This window comes from Cydia splendana, chromosome 19, assembly GCF_910591565.1.
Source record: "Cydia splendana chromosome 19, ilCydSple1.2, whole genome shotgun sequence".
In the NCBI taxonomy this organism is placed as follows: Eukaryota; Metazoa; Arthropoda; class Insecta; order Lepidoptera; family Tortricidae; genus Cydia; species Cydia splendana.
Genome location: NC_085978.1, coordinates 7,831,507 through 7,855,156, shown reverse-complemented (window position 1 = coordinate 7,855,156; position 23,650 = coordinate 7,831,507). Strand labels below are relative to the sequence as shown.

Sequence of the window (23,650 nt, the reverse complement as noted above, 5' to 3'; positions counted from 1 at the left end):
TTTCGTCTTAAGGCTACCTCCACTACAAAACTGTTCTTAAGAGCGCTATTACATTTCGGCGTTGAGCGAGTTTAGGTATTTTACGCGCTGCGGCAGGCCGTGCGAGCTCAGTATGCCGATCCCTTCTACCACACTCGCACTACAATGATGGATTAAACATTCTTGATCCTTCGCGAAGCATATTGAAATCAACCATAACAACACTAACTGTGCTTAACTTTTAAAGTCCTAAAACTGTTATTTGGTAAGTACGAAAATACTAAATGCAGTGCAAATGTAAGTGTGTGCAGTGTTCATAAATTAATTTTTCATCTATTTTTGACGACTTTTGACCCCCCCACCCCTCAAATCATCCAAAAATCATACTTCGGATGACTCTGTTTCCTCCTACGTCATACTACCATCATCCGATGTCCAGATCCCCCCCTCCTTCCATTTGAAACGACGTAATTTATGAATAGCCCCATACTCGTACTTATGAAGGTATAAGTATTACTCGAAATAAATTATAGGTACTCGCTTATTTACATGTTTCGTCATAGCATTTGGTACCTATAGGTTGTAAAGTTTGTATCAACGAGGGTTTAAAAACGAACTAGTGTTGAGGATCTGATGATAATGATGATGATTAAGGTAGTCACGGATACCAATCAACCATGTAGTAACATGATTAGGCTCGTTTGATTCGTCTCAACAAGATCTTTGACACTGAAGATACACAGGGTCTGATGATGGAGCTGGAAGGTGGCCACGGGTACCAGTCTATCATGTAACTAAACCACTTCGTGTTTGGGCTCGTTTGATTCGTCTCAACAAGATCTTTGACACTGAAGATACACAGGGTCTGATGATGGAGCTGGAAGGTGGCCACGGGTACCAGTCTATCGTGTAACTAAACAACTTCGTGTTTGGGCTCGTTTGATTCGTCTCAACAAGATCTTTGACACAAGACAGTACTCAGGGTCTGATGATGGAGCTGGAAGGTGGTCACCATTACCAATCAACCATGCAACTAAACCACATCGTGTTTAGGCTCGTTTGATTCGTCTCAACAAGATCTTTGACACTAGGTGATACACCAAACACGAAGCCCAAACACGATGCCCAAACACGAAGCCCAAACACGTAGCCCAAACACGAAGTGGTTCAGTTACGTGATAGACTGGTACCCGTCGCCACCTTCGAGCTCCATCATCAGACCCTGAGTAGTATCTTGTGTCAAAGATCTTGTTGCGACGAATCAAACGAGCCCAAACACGAAGTGGTTCAGTTACATGGTAGACTGGTACCCGTGGCCACAGTCCAGCTCCATCATCAGACTCTGAGTACTAACTTTTGTCAAAGATCTTGTTGCGACGAATCGAACGAGCCCAAGCACGAAGTGGTTTAGTTGCATGGTTGATTGGTACCGGTGACCACTTTCCGGCTCCATCATCAGACCCTGAGTACTATCTTGTGTCAAAGATCTTGTTGAGACGAATCAAACGAGCCCAAACACGAAGTGGTTTAGTTGCATGGTTGATTAGTACCGGTGACCACATTCCGGCTCCATCATTAGACCTTGAGTACTATCTTGTGTCAAAGATCTTGTTGAGACGAATCAAACGAGCCCAAACACGAAGTGGTTTAGTTGCATGGTTGATTGGTACCGGTGACCACCTTCCGGCTCCATCATCAGACCCTGAGTACTATCTTGTGTCAAAGATCTTGTTGAGATGAATAAAACGAGCCTAAACACGAAGTGGTTTAGTTGCATGGTTGATTGGTACCGGTGACCACCTTCCGGCTCCATCATCAGACCCTGAGTACTACCTTGTGTCAAAGATCTTGTTGAGACGAATCAAACGAGCCCAAACACGAAGTGGTTTAGTTGCATGGTTGATTGGTACCGGTGACCACCTTCCGGCTCCATCATCAGACCATGAGTACTATCTTGTGTCAAAGATCTTGTTGAGATGAATAAAACGAGCCTAAACACGAAGTGGTTTAGTTGCATGGTTGATTGGTACCGGTGACCACCTTCCGGCTCCATCATCAGACCCTGAGTACTATCTTGAGTCAAAATTAATACATATAGAATGTCAGGTCGTTTCAAATATTTTTAATCCTGTCCGGTAGTTTATTAAACTGTACCATTATAAATTATAATACTATAAAAAACAGTGCTAGGATCAAAGTCTCTCGTTGCGGTTTACACGCACACAGTATAGCGTTTTACACGGCGCCCGCCGCACACAATGATAAAAAATCTCGTTGTCGCCGTTGAAAATGTGCGGAGCCGACCGACACACGTCCTACCTCTACAAGCTCTGCCGCGGCACTGAGCTGGCGCAGCGCGCGTCATCGGTAATATAGAGTAGTTTTCAAAAAATTGCCAAAAAATTATAGTAGAATTTCATAAACACTAATGTATACCAACAGTATAAGCAAACGTTGCAGATTGCTTGAGTATGAAAATGACTTCGATATTAAGTAGATTTTCGTAGGAATTGACACTTGTTTCGGAGAGAAAATTGAGTTCGTTTTACTTTGATTTTCTCTTTCTCAAAGGTGTGTAGGAAAAATATCGTTTGATATGCCTAAAGTACAGGGTATTAGTAATACAAAATAGCCAGGTTTAGCAGAGTAAACTTCTCAACATTTCCAAATAAGAGCTTGCCATTCAGTGCTTCACGGGGTTTTTCGGAAACGACCATCAGAAAAAAAATCATTACTAATTTAATAAGTCCTTTTTCTAATATTTACAACGATATTTAAAAAGATAAGAAGACGCTTTTACTGGAACAAGTACTCATTGTTTCTAATAATGAGCACAAAGTCCTGAATTTCGTCGACTAGTATCATCAATTTTGCGTTATTTCGACTTTTCTTGTAAGAGCGCTCTTAAGTGAAAGTTACCTTACTTCTTACGTTAATAGAATTTAATTGCCTAAAATTGGACTAGTTCAATGTCTTAATTATAGTTCGTAAAACTGTGAAACATCAACAAACCAAATTATCTCAACATGCACAAACTTCGTATTGTGCCTACGCGCCTTTTCCGTTGCAATCGCGACCTTGATACAACACAATAGAGTAGTGAGTCGCATGACCATAGTTTCGCAATTGTGTAATGATCATTCTTACTAATATTGCATTGACTTTAAATTGATAGTAAGTAGGTAGTTGATATCGCTTAGTATTACTTAACGGATCCGCTCACTTGGACGTATATTTATTTTATTTATTTATTTTTAATCATGACAATTTAATTTATTTATATAATAGTTTTTTTTGTGACGACAAAATGAAAGTTTTGAGTGGTGTTTTGTTTTTGTGTGTAATTTTGGGATCCGTGGCAGGAGGAGTGTTACGAAATGATACATTTAGACTAGATATAGTGCATTACAACGATTTTCACGCCAGGTAAGATTACGTTGAATTGCGTGCAAGGTTGTCTTCAAGTAACTTCAGACATTCAAGGGAAAATATAAGGAAGGGAAAACTACAAATAAACAGATAAAGTACCCGCTAAAGTGACATTAACAACCTTATTTTATTTCAATAAAACCAAATGTTCAGTTAAGCAAAGGTAATGCAGGATGGCTCAAAAATACTTAGACAGTTGTTTTTAAATATCAGTGAAACATTATTAAATATGAAGGCACATTTTTAGGGCTGAGATACACTGATTGCAAATGCAACAATTGGGTTACAACGTATATGAGAGCTGTATGTCAACAACCTTAGCCACGTGAACGAGTTGAAAGTGGGTGAATCGACATTTTATCGTCACTCGTTGCCATGGTTAGGGTCGCTTGGGTCACTTTTAGACCCTGGTTTATAAATCATGGTATATAAAATAACCAAAATTTGATCCACCCAAGTAACAGCTCGTGTGTCTGTTTTGGCATAAGTAACAGGACTATTTTTGCAGTTACAAAATAATAACAATAAAATATGTATGCACTTGCATATTAATGTTGTAGTATTAATCGTTCGAAGTCTAGATTAGGCTATTTTACTACTAATATAATTTAACAATATTCAAACTATGTATGAAATACAATTTTACGTCAAATACCTAAACTAAAAGATACTTAAAGAAATCATACTGTCAAATATATTTGTATTAATAAACACGTTTTTAATAGGTAACTATAATAAACTGACAAATAGTTCAAGCAAAATTATAGTAAGTATGCAATATTTAGTTTTAGACCGATTAAGTGAATTAGAAAGTAATGTAAGTGAGTTGTTAAACAACATGTAAATACTCGATTCGTTTCTTTTTTTGGCTGTCATTGATGAGAGTATGCTTAGAGGTTATTTAAAATAATTAACGGATAATACCTCATTTTGCTTGAAGTAATCATTAAGTACTTCATTTAGCTTTTAAAAGATAATGACTGACTTCACGGAATAAAAATCCAAAAAATATTAAATACCTAAGTTAGCAAAATAACGATGCTAATTGATCTTTGCGAGATTAACCACCATAATTAGAAAACAAACCACATCGTTTCTTATACTATTCAAACGCGGTAAACATTTTATTAGGCTTCAATATTTTTATATAAATTATCATCCTATATTAAAATGACAATTATTTATTCCCATCCCATATGTTAGTTCAGTCCAAGAAGTTTAAGACATACTTATCATTTTAGTGTATATTTACCTTCAAAATATTAGGTACCTAGTAAATAGAGAAAGTAACGTATTGAAAGTGATAGCAAACATGCGAAATTTACATTAGGACGCCAGGATGACATTATGTCTTTAAAGTTAAGGTAGATAATCGTTTATTTCACGAGCCTTATAATACATACTGAGTACTAAACGCTAATAATATATTCAAGACAACATCCAGAGTCACATGGCTAGACTCGGCTTAAAGTAAAACTGAACCTAAATAAATGTAGTCAACGTTGTTATTTGAATGACAGAAAAAGATATAATTTAGGTGCTTAAACAATGTGCATTGTGTTTTTGCAAAGCGTTTAAGAAAAGTGAAGGGAGTTCTGGCAAACGAGTTTAAACTTTATGCTCGTATTGATAAATGTTATTCTCTACAGGTGTATAATTTTGTATCTCTGACCAAACGTTTTTCAATTAACTCTAGTAATAGATACCTAGCCTGTAACGAAATATTATTCTATATAGGTTTTAATTACAGACATAAACACATTTGACAGACACGCAATACATCTAGAAGCGGTATCATGGTCGCATTTTTATCACCTGTCATGCCATGCGTCACTTTCACACTTACATATTTGTTAGAACGGGACATGGTGACAAATGATAAAGAGCCGACCATCTTAGCCCTACAGGCCAGGGTTCTTCGACTAGATAGAGTTAACCACTAAGTATAAAAAATTGAATTTGTGACCCATCTTCACGTGTTTTGTGATAACTCCATTTTATATACTTAAGAACAGACTAAAAAATGTAATATAACTTACATAGTTTAAATAAAATAGTAAAGTGAGCATTTTTTGGAAATTAGTTTTTTCACATATTAAGTACGTACATACCCAACTACTCTGTATAATTTAGGAGGTCATAACTCATGGTGAAGTAGGTATATGCATATTCCACGTGCAAGATAGGATTCAGGGCATATACACGGTTGGTGTGACTCTTGGATTACTTATCTTAAACATATAAATTATAAATAATAGTTATTACTAATTTCCAGGTTCGAAGAGACGTCAGTAAAGGACACAGTATGCAAAACGAACGACACAGGGTGCCTAGGCGGGTTCGCAAGACTCTTCTACGAGATCAAACATTTAATAAGCCAGAAACCAGATGCCCTTCTCTTGAATGCTGGAGACGACTTCCAAGGCACCTACTGGTACACTCTGATGAAGGATAAAGTTATGTCCACCTTTATCAATATGCTGCCTAATGATGCTCATGTAAGTATAGACCGACCGCTTAAATGAGTCCTCGCCTACGCGGTACGGGGGCGACGGGGTGGGACGACTAAGGGTGGCGGGGAAGGTGCGGGCGGCAGGCGTACACCCGCTCGCACCTTTCCCGCCACCCTTAGTCGTCCCACCCCGTCGCCCCCGTACCGCGCAGGCGAGGACTCATTAGGATTTGTATGTTATTCTCATACGCGGAGCCAAAGCCAAAGCCAACGCGAATACGATAAAATAAAATGTAAGGGGTATACCGAGCGAATGCTGGAAGCCTAGCCAAGATGACAAGCGAACTCTATCACTCTTCCGTATTAGTGCGACAGTGACTGCGTTTCGTTCGCTACGGAGCGTTAACGATTGGTACGTTGGCTACGCACCCAGGTCAAGTTAGAGGTCCGTCCATCGCTCTCGTGAGTGGGAATAGCGGGTCTAACTGGGAATAACGGTCATAGTTGAAGAGCCTCGAACCCTTACGAATGAATCAATTATTATGAATGAATGAAACCTTACTTTTATTCGTTGATAAATCGCACATGGTCAGTTTTCATTAGGTACCCGTGATCGAATTGCTGTATTTATTCGCGGGTAAAGTGATATAAGTAGAAGTGTAAAATCTCATTTTTAGGGTTCCGTACCCAAAGGGTAAAATGGAACCCTATTACTAAGACTCCGCTGTCCGTCCGTCCGTCTGTCCGTCTGTCCGTCTGTCCGTCTGTCCGTCTGTCCGTCCGTCTGTCCGTCCGTCCGTCCGTCCGTCCGTCTGTCACCAGGCTAAATCTCGTGATCTGTGATAGCTAGACGGCTGAAATTTTCACAGATGATGTATTTCTGTTGCCGCTATAACAACAAATACTAAAAACAGAATAAAATAAATATTTAAGTGGGGCTCCCATACAACACACGTGATTTTTGACCGAAGTTAAGCAACGTCGGGCGGGGTCAGTACTTGGATGGGTGACCGTTTTTATAGATAACTAGACGGGCCCGCAGCTCCGCTCGCGTAAATGAAATAAAGAGCGTGTCAACCCTGCCAGGGTTCGGTAACGGTGATAGGGATTTCTTATTTGTACCCGTTATTTGGATAACTTAATACGCAAAATATCTGAAAAAAATTATGTGATTTGATAAAAGGCAAAATTATACTTTTTCATCTACGTAGTTATTTATTTAAAACTCGTTTCAACATAAAATTATTATTTATTTTTATAAGCCTAATTGCAAAAACGTTCATTAGATTAATTTCCGCCTTAAGACGAATATGGACGACCACCGCCCATAAATCGCCTTTTGGTACAAACGTACGTACTCCCCATTTCCCTTTCTGAATACTAACATTACTTACTACGGTTATGTGAATCCTGGCCTCCGAGAAAAGACAAAACAAAACACACCATGTTTCTCGGTCTTGCGATAGCTCTCGCCAGTCCCCATGGCCGAGGATAAGCAGATCTCGAGCAACTACGTCGTTCCAGCGGTAGGTACCTATGACGTCCAATTGGGCGTCTCCCATTTCGTTGTCCCAAGTACGCTCTCGACCTCTCGTCACGGCAGGATCCTCTCCCATTCTCTCTAAATGTCCGAGCCAATGTAAGCTTAGCCACTTTTGTCTCTCAGTATTCCGCCAGTATATCGGAACACATCCTTATTTCTATGGCAACAGAGTTATATTACGATATTTGGCCGACTGCTGACTGTACGTTTGCTTATTTTCACCAGGTTGTTTCGCTCAAAAATATCTGAACATGCACTTAAATTTTATCTACCTACATTATAACTTGCTATCAACTTTAATTGTATTTTTGGCCCATCTCGGCAGCCCGGTCCCCGGACGAATTTGTTTGCCGAAGCTGTGAAAGTAAATCTGAATAACATAACTCAAAAAGAAATTTAAAACAACAAAATACTAATTCCTATTGATATTGATAAGTCATTATCAGTCATTATATGGCATGTCACTCGTATGGGCATAAACTAAGGTAAAAGGTTGAGGTTGATAGCACTTTTTATTTTACTTCGAGTAAAAAAGGTCGAAATCACTGCATACCAACATAACAAACATAATTTTGGTTATTTGTGTTGAGGTTATATTGTTTGTCTGTGGTAAAGCTGCCACCACAAGATGTTCCAGATTCGAATATTTGAATTAGGAGTATGTCTACTCTATATTATCTATGGTTGTAACAATTGCCTGTTGCTCTGCGAATAAAAATGGCTAACGAACAAGACGCGTTTTAATTAAGCCTAATTTTAACACGCTTCCACTGCGCTAAATGTGTTAAAATATAAAGTAAAAGTGAATACAAATAATAAATAATGGCGCAAGAAAAGAATTATTATCCGCGACTGGACGAAAAGTGCAATTTTGGAAACTGGAAATTTCGCGTGAAACTCATACTAGAAGAGAAAGGTATTGATATAACGAGCCAAGACGAAACGGCGAAGAAAAAGAACGACGCCAAAGCGAGGTCAATAATAGTGCAATGCTTAGGTGATAAATATATTGAAATAGTAAAAACATGCACGACCGCTGTTGAAATGATAACGAAATTAGAAGATATTTTTGAAAGAAAAAGTGTATGTAACAAACTGAGACTGAAACGCCAACTCATCATATTGAAATGTGGCTCTAAAGAAAAACTACAAGATTACTTCCTGAAATTCGACACCCTGTTAGGAGAATTGAAAGCTATTGGATCCGAAGTAGACAAAATGGACCAGGTATGCTATCTACTCTCATCACTACCCGCAGCGTACGACAATGTCATCACAGCGATTGAAACGCTAATCACAGATAAGTCAGACAGCCAAATCGAAGTAGATACAGTGAAAGCTAGATTGCTAGACGCAGAATTGAAGCTAGGCCAAGAAGACGCCACCAACATTAATGAAGAGGCGTTCCTCGTATGTCACAGATGTGGGAAACACGGGCATATGATGCGAGACTGCGAGTCATGGACTGATTCCTACAATCCTCACTCATTCCAAGACGGACCACCGCATAGAGGCTACCATCGTGGAAGATCTCTATCCAGAGGCTACCAACGTCCCTCCAGATTTAGAAGCAGTTCCGGCCGCGCACATGCTCCACGCTACCATGGATCAAGATCATCAGGCAACACAGCGTCAACCAGCGATGACGTGATCGTGTCGTTCACAGCGTATGAAGCGTTCCAGGCAGGAGTACACGGTCATCCAACTAATGGCCATCTGCAATTCATCGTCGACTCAGGTGCGACAGAACATCTTCTAAGGTCTGAGTATCAAGAATATATGTCAAATGTAATAAAATTGGATAAAGTTGTCAAAATTTATGTTGCTAATGGACAATATTTAACATGTAGTCATAAAGGTACATTATTTTTAAATTTTAATGGCATTCCAGTGACAATTGAAGGGCTAATAGTTCCAAATCTCTCTCACAACTTGTTATCTGTCAGAAAATTATTAGAAAAAGGTTTTGATGTCAAGTTTAATAGATACAATGTGTCAGTTTACAACAGAACTTACAATATTATGGGAAATCTGATAGGAAACCTGTATGTTATACCTTTGCAATTAGACACTCACAATTTAGGTATGCTGACTGCAAATGAAAACATTTGGCACCAGAGACTCGGTCATGCTAACCGAAAACATCTGAGCATCATGAAGCTACCCTACAGTGAGACACCGTGCGGGCCCTGCATGCAAGGTAAGTCAACTAGATTACCATTTTATCCCACTCCAAAGCCACGTTCTAGACGAATTGGTGAGCTTATTCACACTGACATCTCAGGTCCAGTAAGTAACCCTACAGCTGATGGTGAAGTTTATTATCAAACCTTAATAGATGACTACACACATTTTTGCGAAGTACAACTACTGAAAAGGAAGAGTGAAGCTACACAGAAGTTAATTGAGTACATAAACAAGATTGAAACACAAACTGGCAACAAAGTTCAAAAGATTAAGTGTGACAATGGAGGTGAGTTCAAGAATGAGATCCTTAGTAACTTCTGCAAGGAGAAAGGCATCATTATGTTATACACAATACCTTACAGCCCACAATCGAACGGTGTGGCGGAACGTATGAACTTAACTATCTACAACCGAGCCAGGACTCTTTTGGTTGAGACAGGACTCCCAAAGACACTATGGGGTGAAGCAGTCAGGTGCGCAGTTTATCAGATCAACCGTTGTCCTTCCTCAGCTATCAATTTCCATACTCCAGCTGAAATGATGATTGGACACAGAGATTTAGCCAAGCTGAGAGTATTTGGATCCAAAGTGTGGGTACACATTTTACCAAGACAGAGTAAACTTGAAGAAAGAGCAAGAACTATGATATTTGTAGGATACGCCCCAAATGGCTATCGTGTATGGAACCCTGAAACAAATGAAATAACAGTAGCAAGAGACGTCAGGTTTGATGAGACTCAATTTAAATATGAAGAAATAAAGCCAAAGAAAAGAGAAGAAGGATATAGGTACTACAATGATGATGAACAGGAAGAACAAGAAGATGAAAATAACAGAAAAGAACAGCATGAAGATGAAAATGATAAAAAAGAACATGAAGAAGATGATAAGTATGAAGACAGTATTCAAGAGATTCAAGATGACAAAAATGGAAGCGCAGAAGAAGATAAAGAAGAGAATAACGAAGAACATACGGAAGATCCAGTTGAATATAGAACAAGGTCAGGAAGACAAATAAAGAAACCGAAGATGTTACAAGATTATGACTCAAACTATGCAGCATACTGCTTACTATCCGGAGATCCTGAAAATTTTGAAGAAGCTATAGAAAATGAAGAGTGGATAACTGCAATCACCAAAGAACTAGACTCACAAAAGAAGTTAGAAACATGGGAAGAAGCAACATTACCAGAAGAAAGCAAAGCTATAGACACAAAGTGGATTTTCAGAACAAAACAAGATGGAACTAAAAAGGCAAGACTCGTAGCCAAGGGTTTTCAACAAAGTAGCTCTTACAACAACTATGCTCCAGTAGCTAAACTGTCAACACTGAGGCTCTTACTGAGTATTGCTGTTCAACTTGATAAACCACTAATACAGCTAGATGTGCCAACTGCATTTTTAAATGGATACTTGGATAAAGATGTGTACATCAAATGCCCAAAAGGTTTAAAAATAATGGAAGGAAAGGTGCTCAAACTAAAGAAAGCATTATATGGACTAAAAGAAGCTCCCAAATGTTGGAATAATAGATTTCATGAATACATAACAGGAAATGGGTACATACAATCAAAATATGACTCTTGCCTATACCGGAAAGGTGAAACATGGCTTTTACTATATGTCGATGACATTTTAATACTTGGAAATGACAATGAAACACTCAATCTATTGAAGAAAGAATTTAAAGTAAGAGAATTAGGAGAAGTGAAGAACTACTTAGGATTGGAAGTCACAAGAAAGAAAGACAGATTGGAAGTGAGACAGAGTGAGATGATACAGAAACTTTTAGAAAAATTCAAGATGCAAGACTGTAAGAAAGTAAATACCCCCATGGAAGTAAACTACAATGCAGATGTCAGCGCAGAGGTAATAAGTGTTCCTTTTAAAGAATTAGTCGGTTCACTACTCTACATATCAACCAACAGTCGACCTGACATAACCTATGCTGTCTCCTATTTAAGCAGATTTTTGGACAGACCTACGGAAGACTTGTGGAAAGCAGGTAAGCGTGTCCTACGTTACCTCAAGGGTACAGCTGACAAGGGCCTACTCTACGTGAAGTCGGAGAATCCTACTCTTATAGCCTACTCTGATGCAGACTGGGCTGCTGATAAGGTGGATCGCAAAAGCACCAGTGGCTGCGTTATCTTTCACGGTAAAAATATTATTTCATGGTTCTCTCGCAAGCAGACTTGCACAGCTCTTAGTACATCTGAAGCAGAATTTATAGCGGGTGCACATACTGTAAGTGAGCTCATGCACATCAAAGGTATTCTGTCAGAGTTCTCACTTGGTGCAATTAATGTTCCCTGTTTGCTCATTGACAACCAGAGTACTATAAAACTGATTCAAAACCAAATTAATACAAAAGCCTCTAAACATATAGCGATTAAATATCATTATATTAAAGATATTGCCAATAAAAAACTTATAACAATTTCATATGTGCCTACTGATGAAAATGTGTCAGATATTTTTACTAAGTCGCTACCAAATGTCAAACATGTTTATTTTGTGAACAAGTTAAATATCATATAGATATTGTATGAATATATATTGCATATATTCTGTGTTTCATGCACAAGCATAAAGTATATGCATAATTGTTTTAATATGTTGTTATAATATAGTGGTCGGCAGACTGATCCCAAGACTTTAGTCGTAGGGCTATATTATATTGTATTCTAGCACAGAAGTATGTTACTTTAAAAGTTGTTTAACTTATTGCTATGTTACTTTAAGTTGTTTAACTTATTGCTATGTTACTTTAAGTTGTTTAACTTATTGCTATGTTATTACAAGTTCTATAACTAGAGTTCTAGACTTGAGGGGGTGTGTTGAGGTTATATTGTTTGTCTGTGGTAAAGCTGCCACCACAAGATGTTCCAGATTCGAATATTTGAATTAGGAGTATGTCTACTCTATATTATCTATGGTTGTAACAATTGCCTGTTGCTCTGCGAATAAAAATGGCTAACGAACAAGACGCGTTTTAATTAAGCCTAATTTTAACAATTTGAAGTTCGAAACGAAACCAACCGAGAGTTCCCGAGAAATGGTCGAAGTCGTAAAATGAAAATTGTTATGAAAATTTATTTTCCTTATTGTAAATTAAATACGCATCGAAAGCGATAGTTTTTATGTTCTAGTTTTATTCTCATATGTAGATAATAGATTTAAACAGTTTTTTCTTAGCATACGTGCGTTGTATTCGAGATACGTGTCAAAAACTTTTTTAGAAATTTGTAAGGCGCCATCTCTCTTCTTCGCTCGTTTTTTATCCCGTTCTGGTTTTTCAATTTTATATATATGATGGTACGAAACCCTTCGTGTGTGTGCGAGTCCGTCTCGCACTTGGCCGGTTTTTTTTTCTTTAGCCTATTAGTGTGTCCCACTGCTGGGCAAAGGCCTCCCCTCTTTCGCGCCACCAGCTTTATGCCAGATCTGGCATATTTTCACTCACTTTGGCATCAAAATTTACCATTTAGCATCTGGCATATTTTTTTGCATATTTGGTCTAAGCCAAGTTTGCACCAAGTTGGCAGCAACAATATGCGCCATCGCCTCAATTTTCATATGAATTTTGAATTGTGGTGGTGGATAGGCGGATGGACGACGACGGACTATAATAATTTTAAAATGGCAACTAAATCCAGTTAAATTGACTGCTGATTTTTTCGTGGATTGACTTTTAAGTGCCTATTTTCATCAAGTGCATATTCTAGACATTCATCTAGCATTTTTTCAAAATCCGAGTTGGCAACACTGCGCGCCACTTGTCTCTGTCTAATGCACACTCCCGCCACTCCACACAGAATGTATCGAGGTTGTCCCGCCATCTCCGTTTGGGTCTTCCTCTGTCCCGAGATGCATCCTGTGGGATCCAGTCCGTGGATACTTTGGGCCCAGCGTTCTGGGTGCATTCGGCAAATGTGCCCTACCCAGTCCCATTTCAGCTTTGCGGCCTTCATGCCCACATGCACAATTATTTATTCTTTATTGAGGCAAACACTAAGTATAAGTTTAGAGCTCCAGCCAAGACACTTTTATACTGTTAATACATATGTTGTCAGTATCATAAAATTAGTACACTTGTATTACACACATTATACACTTTTCGAACTATCTCTAGAATTAAACATACATATTATGTATTACTAATTTACATAGAGATTTAAAAAAAATCTGATATTAAGTTTTGGAACGCAGTTCGGTGTTTCTAATACGGTCAGTTCGTTTCTACGAACACCCAATAGGTACGCTGCGTTCAAATTAAATATCATTTCTTTTACATTAATTCTTTCGCCGTACCTATATAACCGGACTATGAACATTAATAACCTGTATTTGTCAAGGCAACATTTGCGTGTACAGAGATCAATCTACATGTGACATAATAACGGGGCTCTATGAATAGAGTTCTGGGCTGAATGGATTCATTTGATCATGTATATGTATGCATCATACATATCGAAATATATCTACCTACACTTTTATAGCCGAGCCAACATCAGAAAAACCGGCCAAGTGCGAGTCGGACTCGCGCACGAAGGGTTCCGTACCATTACGCAAAAAACGGAAAAAAATCACGTTTACTGTATGGGAGCCCCAGTTAAATATTTATTTTATTTTGTTTTTAGTATTTGTTGTTACAGAAATACACCATCTGTGAAAATTTCAACTGTCTAGCTGTCACGGTTCATGAGATACAGCCAGACAAACAGACAGGTGACAGACAGACAGACAGACGGACGGACAGAGGAGTCTTAGTAATAGAATCCCGTTTTTACCCTTTGGGCACGGAACCCTAAAAATCAATATAACTAAATATTCAAAAATATCGCTTGTTATATAAACGTCATAATGTGATGATACATAAGTACATACACACAAAAAATAATAAGTGAATCTGTCTCGTAAATCATATTTACAATACGTGCCTATGTCAAAAATTTTAAGGGCCATATATACTGTAAAACATTGTTACAATACACGTGCAAAAAGGTAACTAGCAACTCGTGTCGATTTAAAACACTTCGGTCGTGTTTCAATTTATCGCCACTCGTTGCGAATATCCTACTTTTCTACTATATCTACTTGTATCGTAATGTACTATTTTATCACTATCGTCAAGTAGGTATCTGACAGAGATTCGAACAATTATCTTAATAGACTACATATAAATAAATGGGCATTGAGTACAAACACAAATATCTCAAACGTTGTTATTATTTTTATCACTCTCTAGTGTGTTGAAGTGTCTGCGATTATTTTAATCACGCATCATATGACATATTTTACATGTTTCATTAATAACGACTTCATTGTTAAGTATAGACTGACAATATTTTTTATGGCCGTACGGAAATTGACTAGCAACCGTCTAACATCACCTGTAACTAGGCACATCACACAAGAGCTGATCAATTCAAAAATGTTACTAACCCTATTCTACCGACGGCCGGTGATGAAACGAGAAAAGTCAAACAATCGACAGACATTAATGTACAATGTACAGTCAACAACAGAGCTATGAATACAGGCAAAGTGTCAAAAATATGTATACAGTACTTTATTGCCTGTACATTAAGGTCGTGTATACATATTTTTGGCACTTTGCCTGTATTCATAGCTCTGTTGTTGACTGTACATAGAAACATAATTAATGGTATGTAGTGACATTTAAAAATAATAGTCTATTGTATTTTTAAATATCACTACATACCATCGCCCACACTGTTAATGGTGTAATGACTGCCTTTTGTAATTTGTAATAAAGTCCACCGATGTACAGTAAGGAGTGTTGCTGTTTGTACATACGCACATTCACAGTATCCACGTGCTAACATAACACAAATACATTCATTATTGTCACAAAAAATTTGAATTTGTCATTTATCTAATAGCAACTTAGTTTTTGTTTCTCGATTGTATGTTAATGGACATAAGTTATCGATGTAGCAGTGTTGAAGACCGCGATAATTATTATATTGAACTCTTTGATTATAATTGTGATCATAATAAGTTATTAATTGGGTCATTATTTGAGGTGTAAGATAAATGTTACAGAAATAAAAACGCACATTTTGATGTGGTCTGTTTTGATTTGAACATTAGGATATGAACCGATAAGGTGCTTAATATTATCAGAGATCGATAAAGCTTATTTTGTTTTAAAAAAGCTAAAATCCAAATTTAATGGTAACGAAAATGAGGTTTATGACCACGAAAAAGAACATTTTGTTTATTTTAAAATCTCATAACTGTACAATTTGAATGGAAATCCGTTTATAAAGTGAAAACAATGTGCATTATTTAATTAATAATGTATCAACGAAAATTAACGGACGGATGTTTATATAAAAAAATAACTTTATTTGACCACGAAAATGATGACTTCAAATTGTCATAACCATTATAATTTTATAATACAGTGGTAAAATCGAAAAAACGTGCCCAGCAGTTTGTCAGCCGAAATGGAAGGCGTTATACTCTGCACCATTTATTTTGTTGCCACTGAATTCTCAATCGTTAACTTTTGAGTCAGAACCACCGCCAACTAAATCACCTGTCAAATTCGAAGCACGAATTTGACATATCACATCTTACACAATCTAACGGCATGTGGGGCTAATATGGTCGGCTTTTTATCATTTGTCACCATGCCTGTCACGTTCTAACAAATATGTAAGTGCGAAAGTGACGCATGGCATGACAGGTGATAAAAATGCGACCATGATACCGCAACTGATTCTAATTTTAATGAACATCAATTTTATCAATCCATATCGTGTCATGATCAATGTCGAAAGTGACGTTTTTTCAAGCGACAAACGACACTGCCAGATCCGATCCATTTCGTATCAAGATCTAATTTTTGACCTTTATTAAAATTAGAATCAGGCCGAATGAACATCTCATTGTCCCATTTCATAATGTCCAAACACGTCGGTGCAATTCTGAATGAAGCGCCGATTAACCAGACTCCGCAACAACATTTAAACATTGTATTTTTTTTTATTTGCACCATAAGAAACTTACTCTCACAAATATCAGTTAACTTCTTGTTTATTTTCAGACTGTAGGAAACCACGAGTTCGACGACGGGGTAGCAGGCCTGGTACCGTACCTGAAAGCACTCAAGGACCCCGTGGTGGTGGCCAACTTAGACATCACTCGGGAGCCTTCTCTACAAGGCTTGTTCCAGCCTCATGTGGTGCTGGAGAGGAGAGGACGGAAGATCGGCATCATTGGGGTTACTACGCCGGATACCAAAGTAAAATAAATAATTATAAAGTTAGTAACTAGGGAATAAATTATTTTGATTTAGGTACAATTTTAAGTATACACACTACTATAAGTATCTATCCTATTGTATAAATTGTTTACCGATAAAAGATGTCATGTGTAATCCTACTAAAGAGAAAAAGAAGAGAAAGTGTCGGAGGCTTGGTCACTTTTTCTTACTTTCTTTATATACTAAATTATTATAGTATTTACTATTTTAGTTACTCTATTTATATGTATACGTATATGTGTGTCAAAAAAAACGTCAAACACAACAATAACCCAATTTGTTCTGCTGAGCGCCGAAAATGAAGCAATTCGACACAGCGCAGCGCGAATGTATGTTTTTATTTTATTAACCACGACGGAAGACAAGTGTGTGGTCCGTCTGCCGGTCTGCTGGTACGCAGACAAATTAATCTAGAGCTTCTGAGGTGAATTTTAGCGATACTAGAAGTACAAATACACGGATGCGTGAGAGGCTGATGTGGTTGTGGAATACTCTGCATCATCATCTAGTAGAACAACAACTCTTTAAATTAATTAATTAAGAATGAACTATAATTAAGACGGTACTTATCATGATTCTTTCTCGTAGGACTTATCAAACTCAGAAGGCGTTAAATTTCTGGACCCTCTACCTGTAGTCCAGAAGGAAGCCAAGCTGTTGACTGATCAAGGAGTTGATATTATCATCGTGTTATCCCATTGTGGACTTTACGTTGACAAGTGAGTATCTCCTAACACGTCCATAGACTTAGTGCCAGTTGCACCAAACCGCCTGATGTCACCGTTAAGTTAAAACGTTCGTTAAATTTTATTGTATGGGAAGTTTTATAGTTCACGTTGATCATTCTGTCAAATGTGGTTGGTGCAATTGGCCCCTATATATAGACTCTAAAGTCCAGTTCCTTATTTATCCGAACGCAGCACGATGAGCTGGCGGCCATGCGTTCCCGGAATCGCAGATATCATTAATTTTAGTTATTTTTAACAAAAAAATCCTGACCTACTTATATTGTGAACTATAAATTTCATAATTACCTTAGTCAGTTATCAACACAAATTACGAGTAAAACCTACTGGCAGATATTACATTTGAAGAATCGTGCGTATAATGGGTTTAAAAACATCCAAGATTTTTTTATTCGTCTATTACAAAAGTTTATATCAAATTTTATAATATTGACACCATTAAACGTCATATCTATTTTGATTGAAGTTACTCATCCATAATCTTGTTCAGATTTGATGGAAGACCCTATCGGGTTTATCCACATCTATCGAAGTTTATTTTATATTCGACTTAAAGACAATTTAAATGCAAAGACAGTAGTAGCCTGGCGCTATAAATCCCAATAAAGATGTCATGCTATAAAGTATAATGCCGAAGACAGGCAATAGCATCGGTGGCAAAGGAGTGAATAGATTTTTAAAGTGGGATATAGTTTCTGCTTACTGTATATTTATTTTCTGGGTAAATTTTTGATACTTGGCGAATCGCATTTGCGAAAATGGCATCCTCGAAAGATTTTAACACAGTATATCTTACTGAAAGTTTCTCGTAGAAACTTCTTTCTCCTTTAAGGTTATTTAACACTAACTTTTTGGCATGTTACACAGTGTTAGCCTGATAAGCCAGCCTATTTTAACCCTTTAGCGGACCAGATTTAAAAAATACAATCATATTAGGTAATTTTATGTCTTTCTTGCTCTACTGCGACAATTTTTTTTCATAAAAATAAATTTAAAGACGTAACGTTTTAGAATACCCCCAAAAAAATTAAGCAGTGACCTTAAAGATAAAATAAATTCAGCCTTTCCTCATCTTTACTAGTCTTACTATATTGTTAAGAATTGTGAGGGTCGCAACCTCGTGAGGTCGTTACTCTGTTCACCAAGGCTCGATCAACAACCTGCTCGATTTTCCGCCTTCCGAATAATGGACGTCTATATCGGCTCGGCCACGACATTGAGCGACTTACGACGGCGGCAGCGATAACCATAAGTTGGAGCGAGACACAGCGATCGGACCTTTCGTTCCCACCTATGGTTGTCGCTGCCGCCGTCGCAAGTCGCTCAATGTCATGGCCGAGCCGTATAGATTTCTGGCTGGGCTTTACTATTGTGCTGGTCAGCTCCGGAGTAGTCCGGAGTGAATTGCGATTTGCCTTCATTTGAAAGTTGCGTGTGAGCGTGTGCGCCCGTTAGTGGCATTGTTTCAGCCCGTACGATCCACAATTGCTGACGTTCAGACGTTGTTGCTGATGCTAGTCAGCCGTACTGCTTTAACAAGTGAGGTAGACTTAGTACACCTTTTCCCTAAAGTCACTGCTTTACTGTGTACAAATGAACTCCCTTGAGCTGACCGGCACAACTATGTCAACCCAAGGAATCAGTGGACGTACCCTACAAATATATTTTTTACCTACAGAGCAATGGCAAAAGCAGTTGGCGAGAATGTAGACATCATAGTCGGTGGGCACACTCACAGTCTGCTCTGGAATGGAACTGCTCCCAGCCATGAAAAGGTGTCCGGCGGCTATCCGGAGTATGAAGAAGCTGACAACAGGCCGGGACACAAGGTATGTTGAAATAGAAATAGAAATAGAAAATATTTATTTGGCATAAAAACATACATTAGGTACAGCAAATTAAATAAGTACAAAAAAAAACGTACACCAAATAGGATGCCGCTCAGCATAAGCAGTGTCTGTAAGACACGGCGCTGGTTTTCAGGGCACCCAATATTGCAACCAAGGACGAACGTCCAGACAGAATTATTAAGGCATTGAGGCGACCTTTAGGTATATTACACTCATTTTTCATCTGTTTCTGCCTGGTGATCTGGTGAAGTGTCTGGTGATTTTGAAAATAGCTCAAGAAGCTGCGGTATGCTTAAAACGCCAACCATGCCTGGTCAAACAGCCTAAGCGTCATAAACCGAGTGACGAAGTAGAGAGAGTAACTACATCCTAGTTTTGTACTTGTGTGTTTCTGTTTATTTCTATTTGTTTAGGTAGCCCTAATTGGTCGAAGATCGAATTTAATGGCGTAAAATGTGTTAAGGGAATAATATGTCAATCTTAGTAGCCTGATCCATAATAATTTATAATTTCGTTGAATATGCCTCTTTTGCAGGTCCTTGTTATAACAGCTTCAGCGTACAGCAAATATTTGGGAAATATTGGTGTCAATTTCGACGCCAATGGGGAAATTGTATCTTTTGACGCCGAGCCAGTATTTTTGGACAGAAGTATTCCTGAAGGTATTTGTATTGAAATAACATAAATAAGCAGAGCTAGACAAAAAATTTTTACAATAAAAACCAATTCGCGTAGAACTTTTATTCGTATAAATGCCAGGTGCTAAAAACAATATAATAATTGTGATATAAATGAGGAAAATAAGAAATCCTAATGAGTGTAGCAATTTTTATAATGAACTGACACAATATTGGGATTGTCTATTCACAACCCCTTTATATTCAGATTTTTATAGGGTGCTTAATCTCAATGCAGCTGTGAGGAAAAATAAGAGACTAAGAGAAAGCTTTAGTTAGACCAAGATAAGTCCGCAGCGATTTTGATAGCCTAAACTGACGTATAAATAACACTTGCACAGTCTGTGCTGTCAAAATCGTTGCAGAGTTATATTGGTATATTACCATATTGTTTTATTTTTAGATCCAAACATAAAAGCACTTATGAAACCTTACATGGATCAGATGCACAAGGCCATAAATGGAGTTATTGGCACCGCCACTGACGAATTAAGCATGTGTGGCACGGAAGAGTGTGCTCTTGGAGACATCATTGCGGATTCCTTCTTGGATATTGTGAGTTGATTTTTAGTGTACAGTACAAAACTTTGTTCACGGTACACTTATGGGATCACTTCGGTCTTGCAAATCAGTTATTTATTTAGAATTAAATTTTGAGCGCTGATATTTCACTATTTTCACTTAAAATTTTTAGTGTTATGCCAAAAACATCTGTTTATTTAAATGTCTGTTCTCGAAATAGACCAATAAGCGCCTGTTACAATTGTGTCGCTTAACTTCAAACTCGGGTAAATCCATTCGACCCTCTCAGCAAATATCTACCCTATTACCTTTTCTTAATACCAAAATCGCATGATCTGACAAATGGATTTACCCGAGTTTGAAGTTAAGCGACTCAATTATAGCTATATTTTAGCTACTAATGTTTGACATAAAGTTGACAATCGTTAAGGAGTGCCAGCCAGTTAAGACTAATGAGTCTTAACTTGTTAGTACTCCTAAACGATTTACATCCATTTATAGATATTTTATACTACAAGGCTAATATAAGAAACATGACAATCCACTGAGCCAAGATATTAAACCATTAAAATTAACATGGTTCTAATAATAATTAATTTCAAGTCGACCATATTTTATCTTGCTTAAGTTCTGTTATGAAACTTAAAAATAATACGTACGTGTTTCTCATTACAGGCAAAACAGAAAGCTCCATCAAATCTGACGTCTATATCGTTTATTTTTAATAAAATGATACGGACTTTTATTGACAAAGGAGGTGAGTAACGGCTCGATTCGGGAAATGAATTAGAGACTCACTAGATATGAAATAGTAAAGATATGTGACGTTCCACTGCAAAAGGTACCTTATAACGGCTGGCGCCGCGATTCGGGAAATGAATTAGAGATTCACTAGATATGAAATAGTGAAGTTATCTTTACTATATCATATCTAGTTAATCTCTAATTCATTTCCCGAATCGTGCCGTAATCGATACTATCGTGTTATCGACAAACAGCCAACTTCAAGACTACAAAATAGAATAATGGTGATATTTTCGCGCTTTTCTATGTATTTATGAAGACTCAAGCAAGGAAGTCAAAAAATTAAGTTTACAGTTTTGAATAAATTATTCGATTTCTTGGATTACAAATTATGTTTATATGCTTCCAGATATAACCCAAGGCGATATAATGAATGTGCTACCGTTCGGCAGCGCGATACTGTCATTCACGATACAAGGGAAATTTGTAAAACAGGAGCTGGGAGAATCGTTGAAAAAGAATCCATTTAATTTGCCACAAGTCGGAGGTAAGTGTTAATATTTTTATCTCAACAAGATAACCAAACCAATACAAGTCTGCAGCGATGTTACTAGCACGCGCAGTGCAAGTGTTATTTTAAGGGCATTTTCACTTAACTGTGTACCATTAATGGCCGGCCAGACGGTCAATGTCAAATCCCATACATTTAGTCAGGAATGTAACGGTTAGACGTTACTGAAACACGACTTAAGTCGCGCTTTAAAGTACAAGTTAAAATGAAAATGCCCTTAAACGTCAAACTTCTATGACATTATGACGTATTAAATAACACTGGCACTGCGTGTGCTATCAAAATCGTTACAGACTTGTATTGGTCTAACTCTACCTTTATGTTTGATTTCTACAATACCTTACCTTACCTTATTCTGTTATACCTGTTTGACTGCATCATCAGAACAGCAGTTTAGCATATTATCATTGCAATATCATCAAAATTATGGCAGTTTACTTGCAGTTTACCAATTTTCATTTCAAGAAGTTCTATACTGGGAATTGGTTTTGAATAAATGCCTATTGTATGAAGTGTGTATGTGTGTGTGCGACGCGCCGGACGCGCGACAACATCCATATATTATGTTGCGTTTGTAGTTGTTGGTTTTATTGACGTTGTTGTTAAACAATATTTTTCAGGTTTAAAACTAACCGTGAATACAACGAGCAAATCCATCGATTCAATTTTAGTCAAAGAAGATACCGAATGGAAGCCTATGGAAGACGAAAAAGAATACCAATGCGTTACACCACAATTTGTGAAGGACAAGTCTGAGGTAAATATCGATTTAAAAAATCCAAACCTTATATCTTAAAACATACTAAAATAACAGTTCGATTGGCAATTTATCCGTGCGATCTGATATTTTAGTAGGTACCTTCGGAATGAGTGCAAAGGCGGAATGATTGGGTAGTAAATTGGTGTTATTTATCTGTCATGGTATCACTAATTCCGCGCCGGTCTGTATAGCATTAAGGATGACTCACTGTAGAAGTTGTAGAACGGTTCGGGTCCGGGCTGTTCTATAGAAATGAAGTGTCGGACGCCTGGACCGGGAGCCGGGACCCAACCGTTCTAGCGTGACTAGCGTGAATTTGTTTTATTCTGCCTTTGAGCTATGTAAATGTATGTGAATGTCTTGAATAAATGTGTTTTATTAATTTGCTTTTCAGCCTTTAAACACCAACGCCAAAGATGTAGTAAACATTGCAAAAGATTGGGAGACTTTGACGAGTTACATCAAAAAAATCACCCCTGTCACCTCCTCGTTAGACGGACGACTCAAAGTTCTAAGCTGAACGTGACATTTACTTTTAACATTTTAATAAGGGGCAACTCACATGCGACAAGGAATCCCCAACTTAGGCCTCAGTAGAAAACGAGCGACTCCTTGCAAATTGCTTACTTTTCGCACTTGTATTAAAAATTAGTATTGTTTTCAGCTTTTAAACGCCAACGCTATAGATGTTACTCAATTGGGCGAAGAATCAGAGGTGTTGACGAATTACGTTAAGAAAATAACCCCCCTTATTCCCAAGTATGATGGGAGACTCATAGTTCAAATTTGAATGTGATACTTTTAACTTAGTAAAATAAAATCAATGATTTGTCTCATTATCAAGACATGTTTGTACATAATTAGTTTTTTTTTATTTATAAAATTTACCC

General features: G+C 37.6%; 2 protein-coding genes across 3 annotated transcripts in view; one reads left to right on the top strand and one right to left on the bottom strand.

The window, feature by feature from the left end:
• The window catches only part of LOC134800242 (uncharacterized), a 310,488-nt gene that overhangs the window by 66,160 nt on the left and 220,678 nt on the right, over window positions 1-23,650 (bottom strand). The window lies entirely within an intron of this gene.
• LOC134800190 (apyrase-like) lies at window positions 3,212-23,635 on the top strand. Of its 2 annotated transcripts, none has more exons than XM_063772679.1 (11): window positions 3,212-3,405; window positions 5,684-5,906; window positions 16,672-16,869; window positions 17,479-17,609; window positions 19,315-19,465; window positions 20,022-20,148; window positions 20,567-20,718; window positions 21,361-21,442; window positions 21,839-21,976; window positions 22,621-22,757; window positions 23,425-23,635. In XM_063772679.1, exons 1-11 carry the CDS (start codon window positions 3,287-3,289, stop codon window positions 23,548-23,550), a joined length of 1,584 nt encoding a protein of 527 aa, XP_063628749.1. In that variant the 5' UTR covers window positions 3,212-3,286; the 3' UTR covers window positions 23,551-23,635. The 2 variants fall into 2 exon arrangements, with proteins under 2 accessions (XP_063628749.1, XP_063628748.1); XM_063772678.1 differs by having other exon boundaries at window positions 3,213-3,405; window positions 23,155-23,562.

Bases quoted from the DNA above. Each gene is read 5' to 3' on its own strand.
- LOC134800190 (XM_063772679.1), top strand. From the start codon at position 3,287: ATGAAAGTTTTGAGTGGTGTTTTGTTTTTGTGTGTAATTTTGGGATCC. The intron at 5,907-16,671 runs GTAAGTATAGAC...GTTTATTTTCAG, and splicing joins TGCTGCCTAATGATGCTCAT to ACTGTAGGAAACCACGAGTT. The intron at 21,443-21,838 runs GTGAGTAACGGC...ATATGCTTCCAG, and splicing joins GACTTTTATTGACAAAGGAG to ATATAACCCAAGGCGATATA.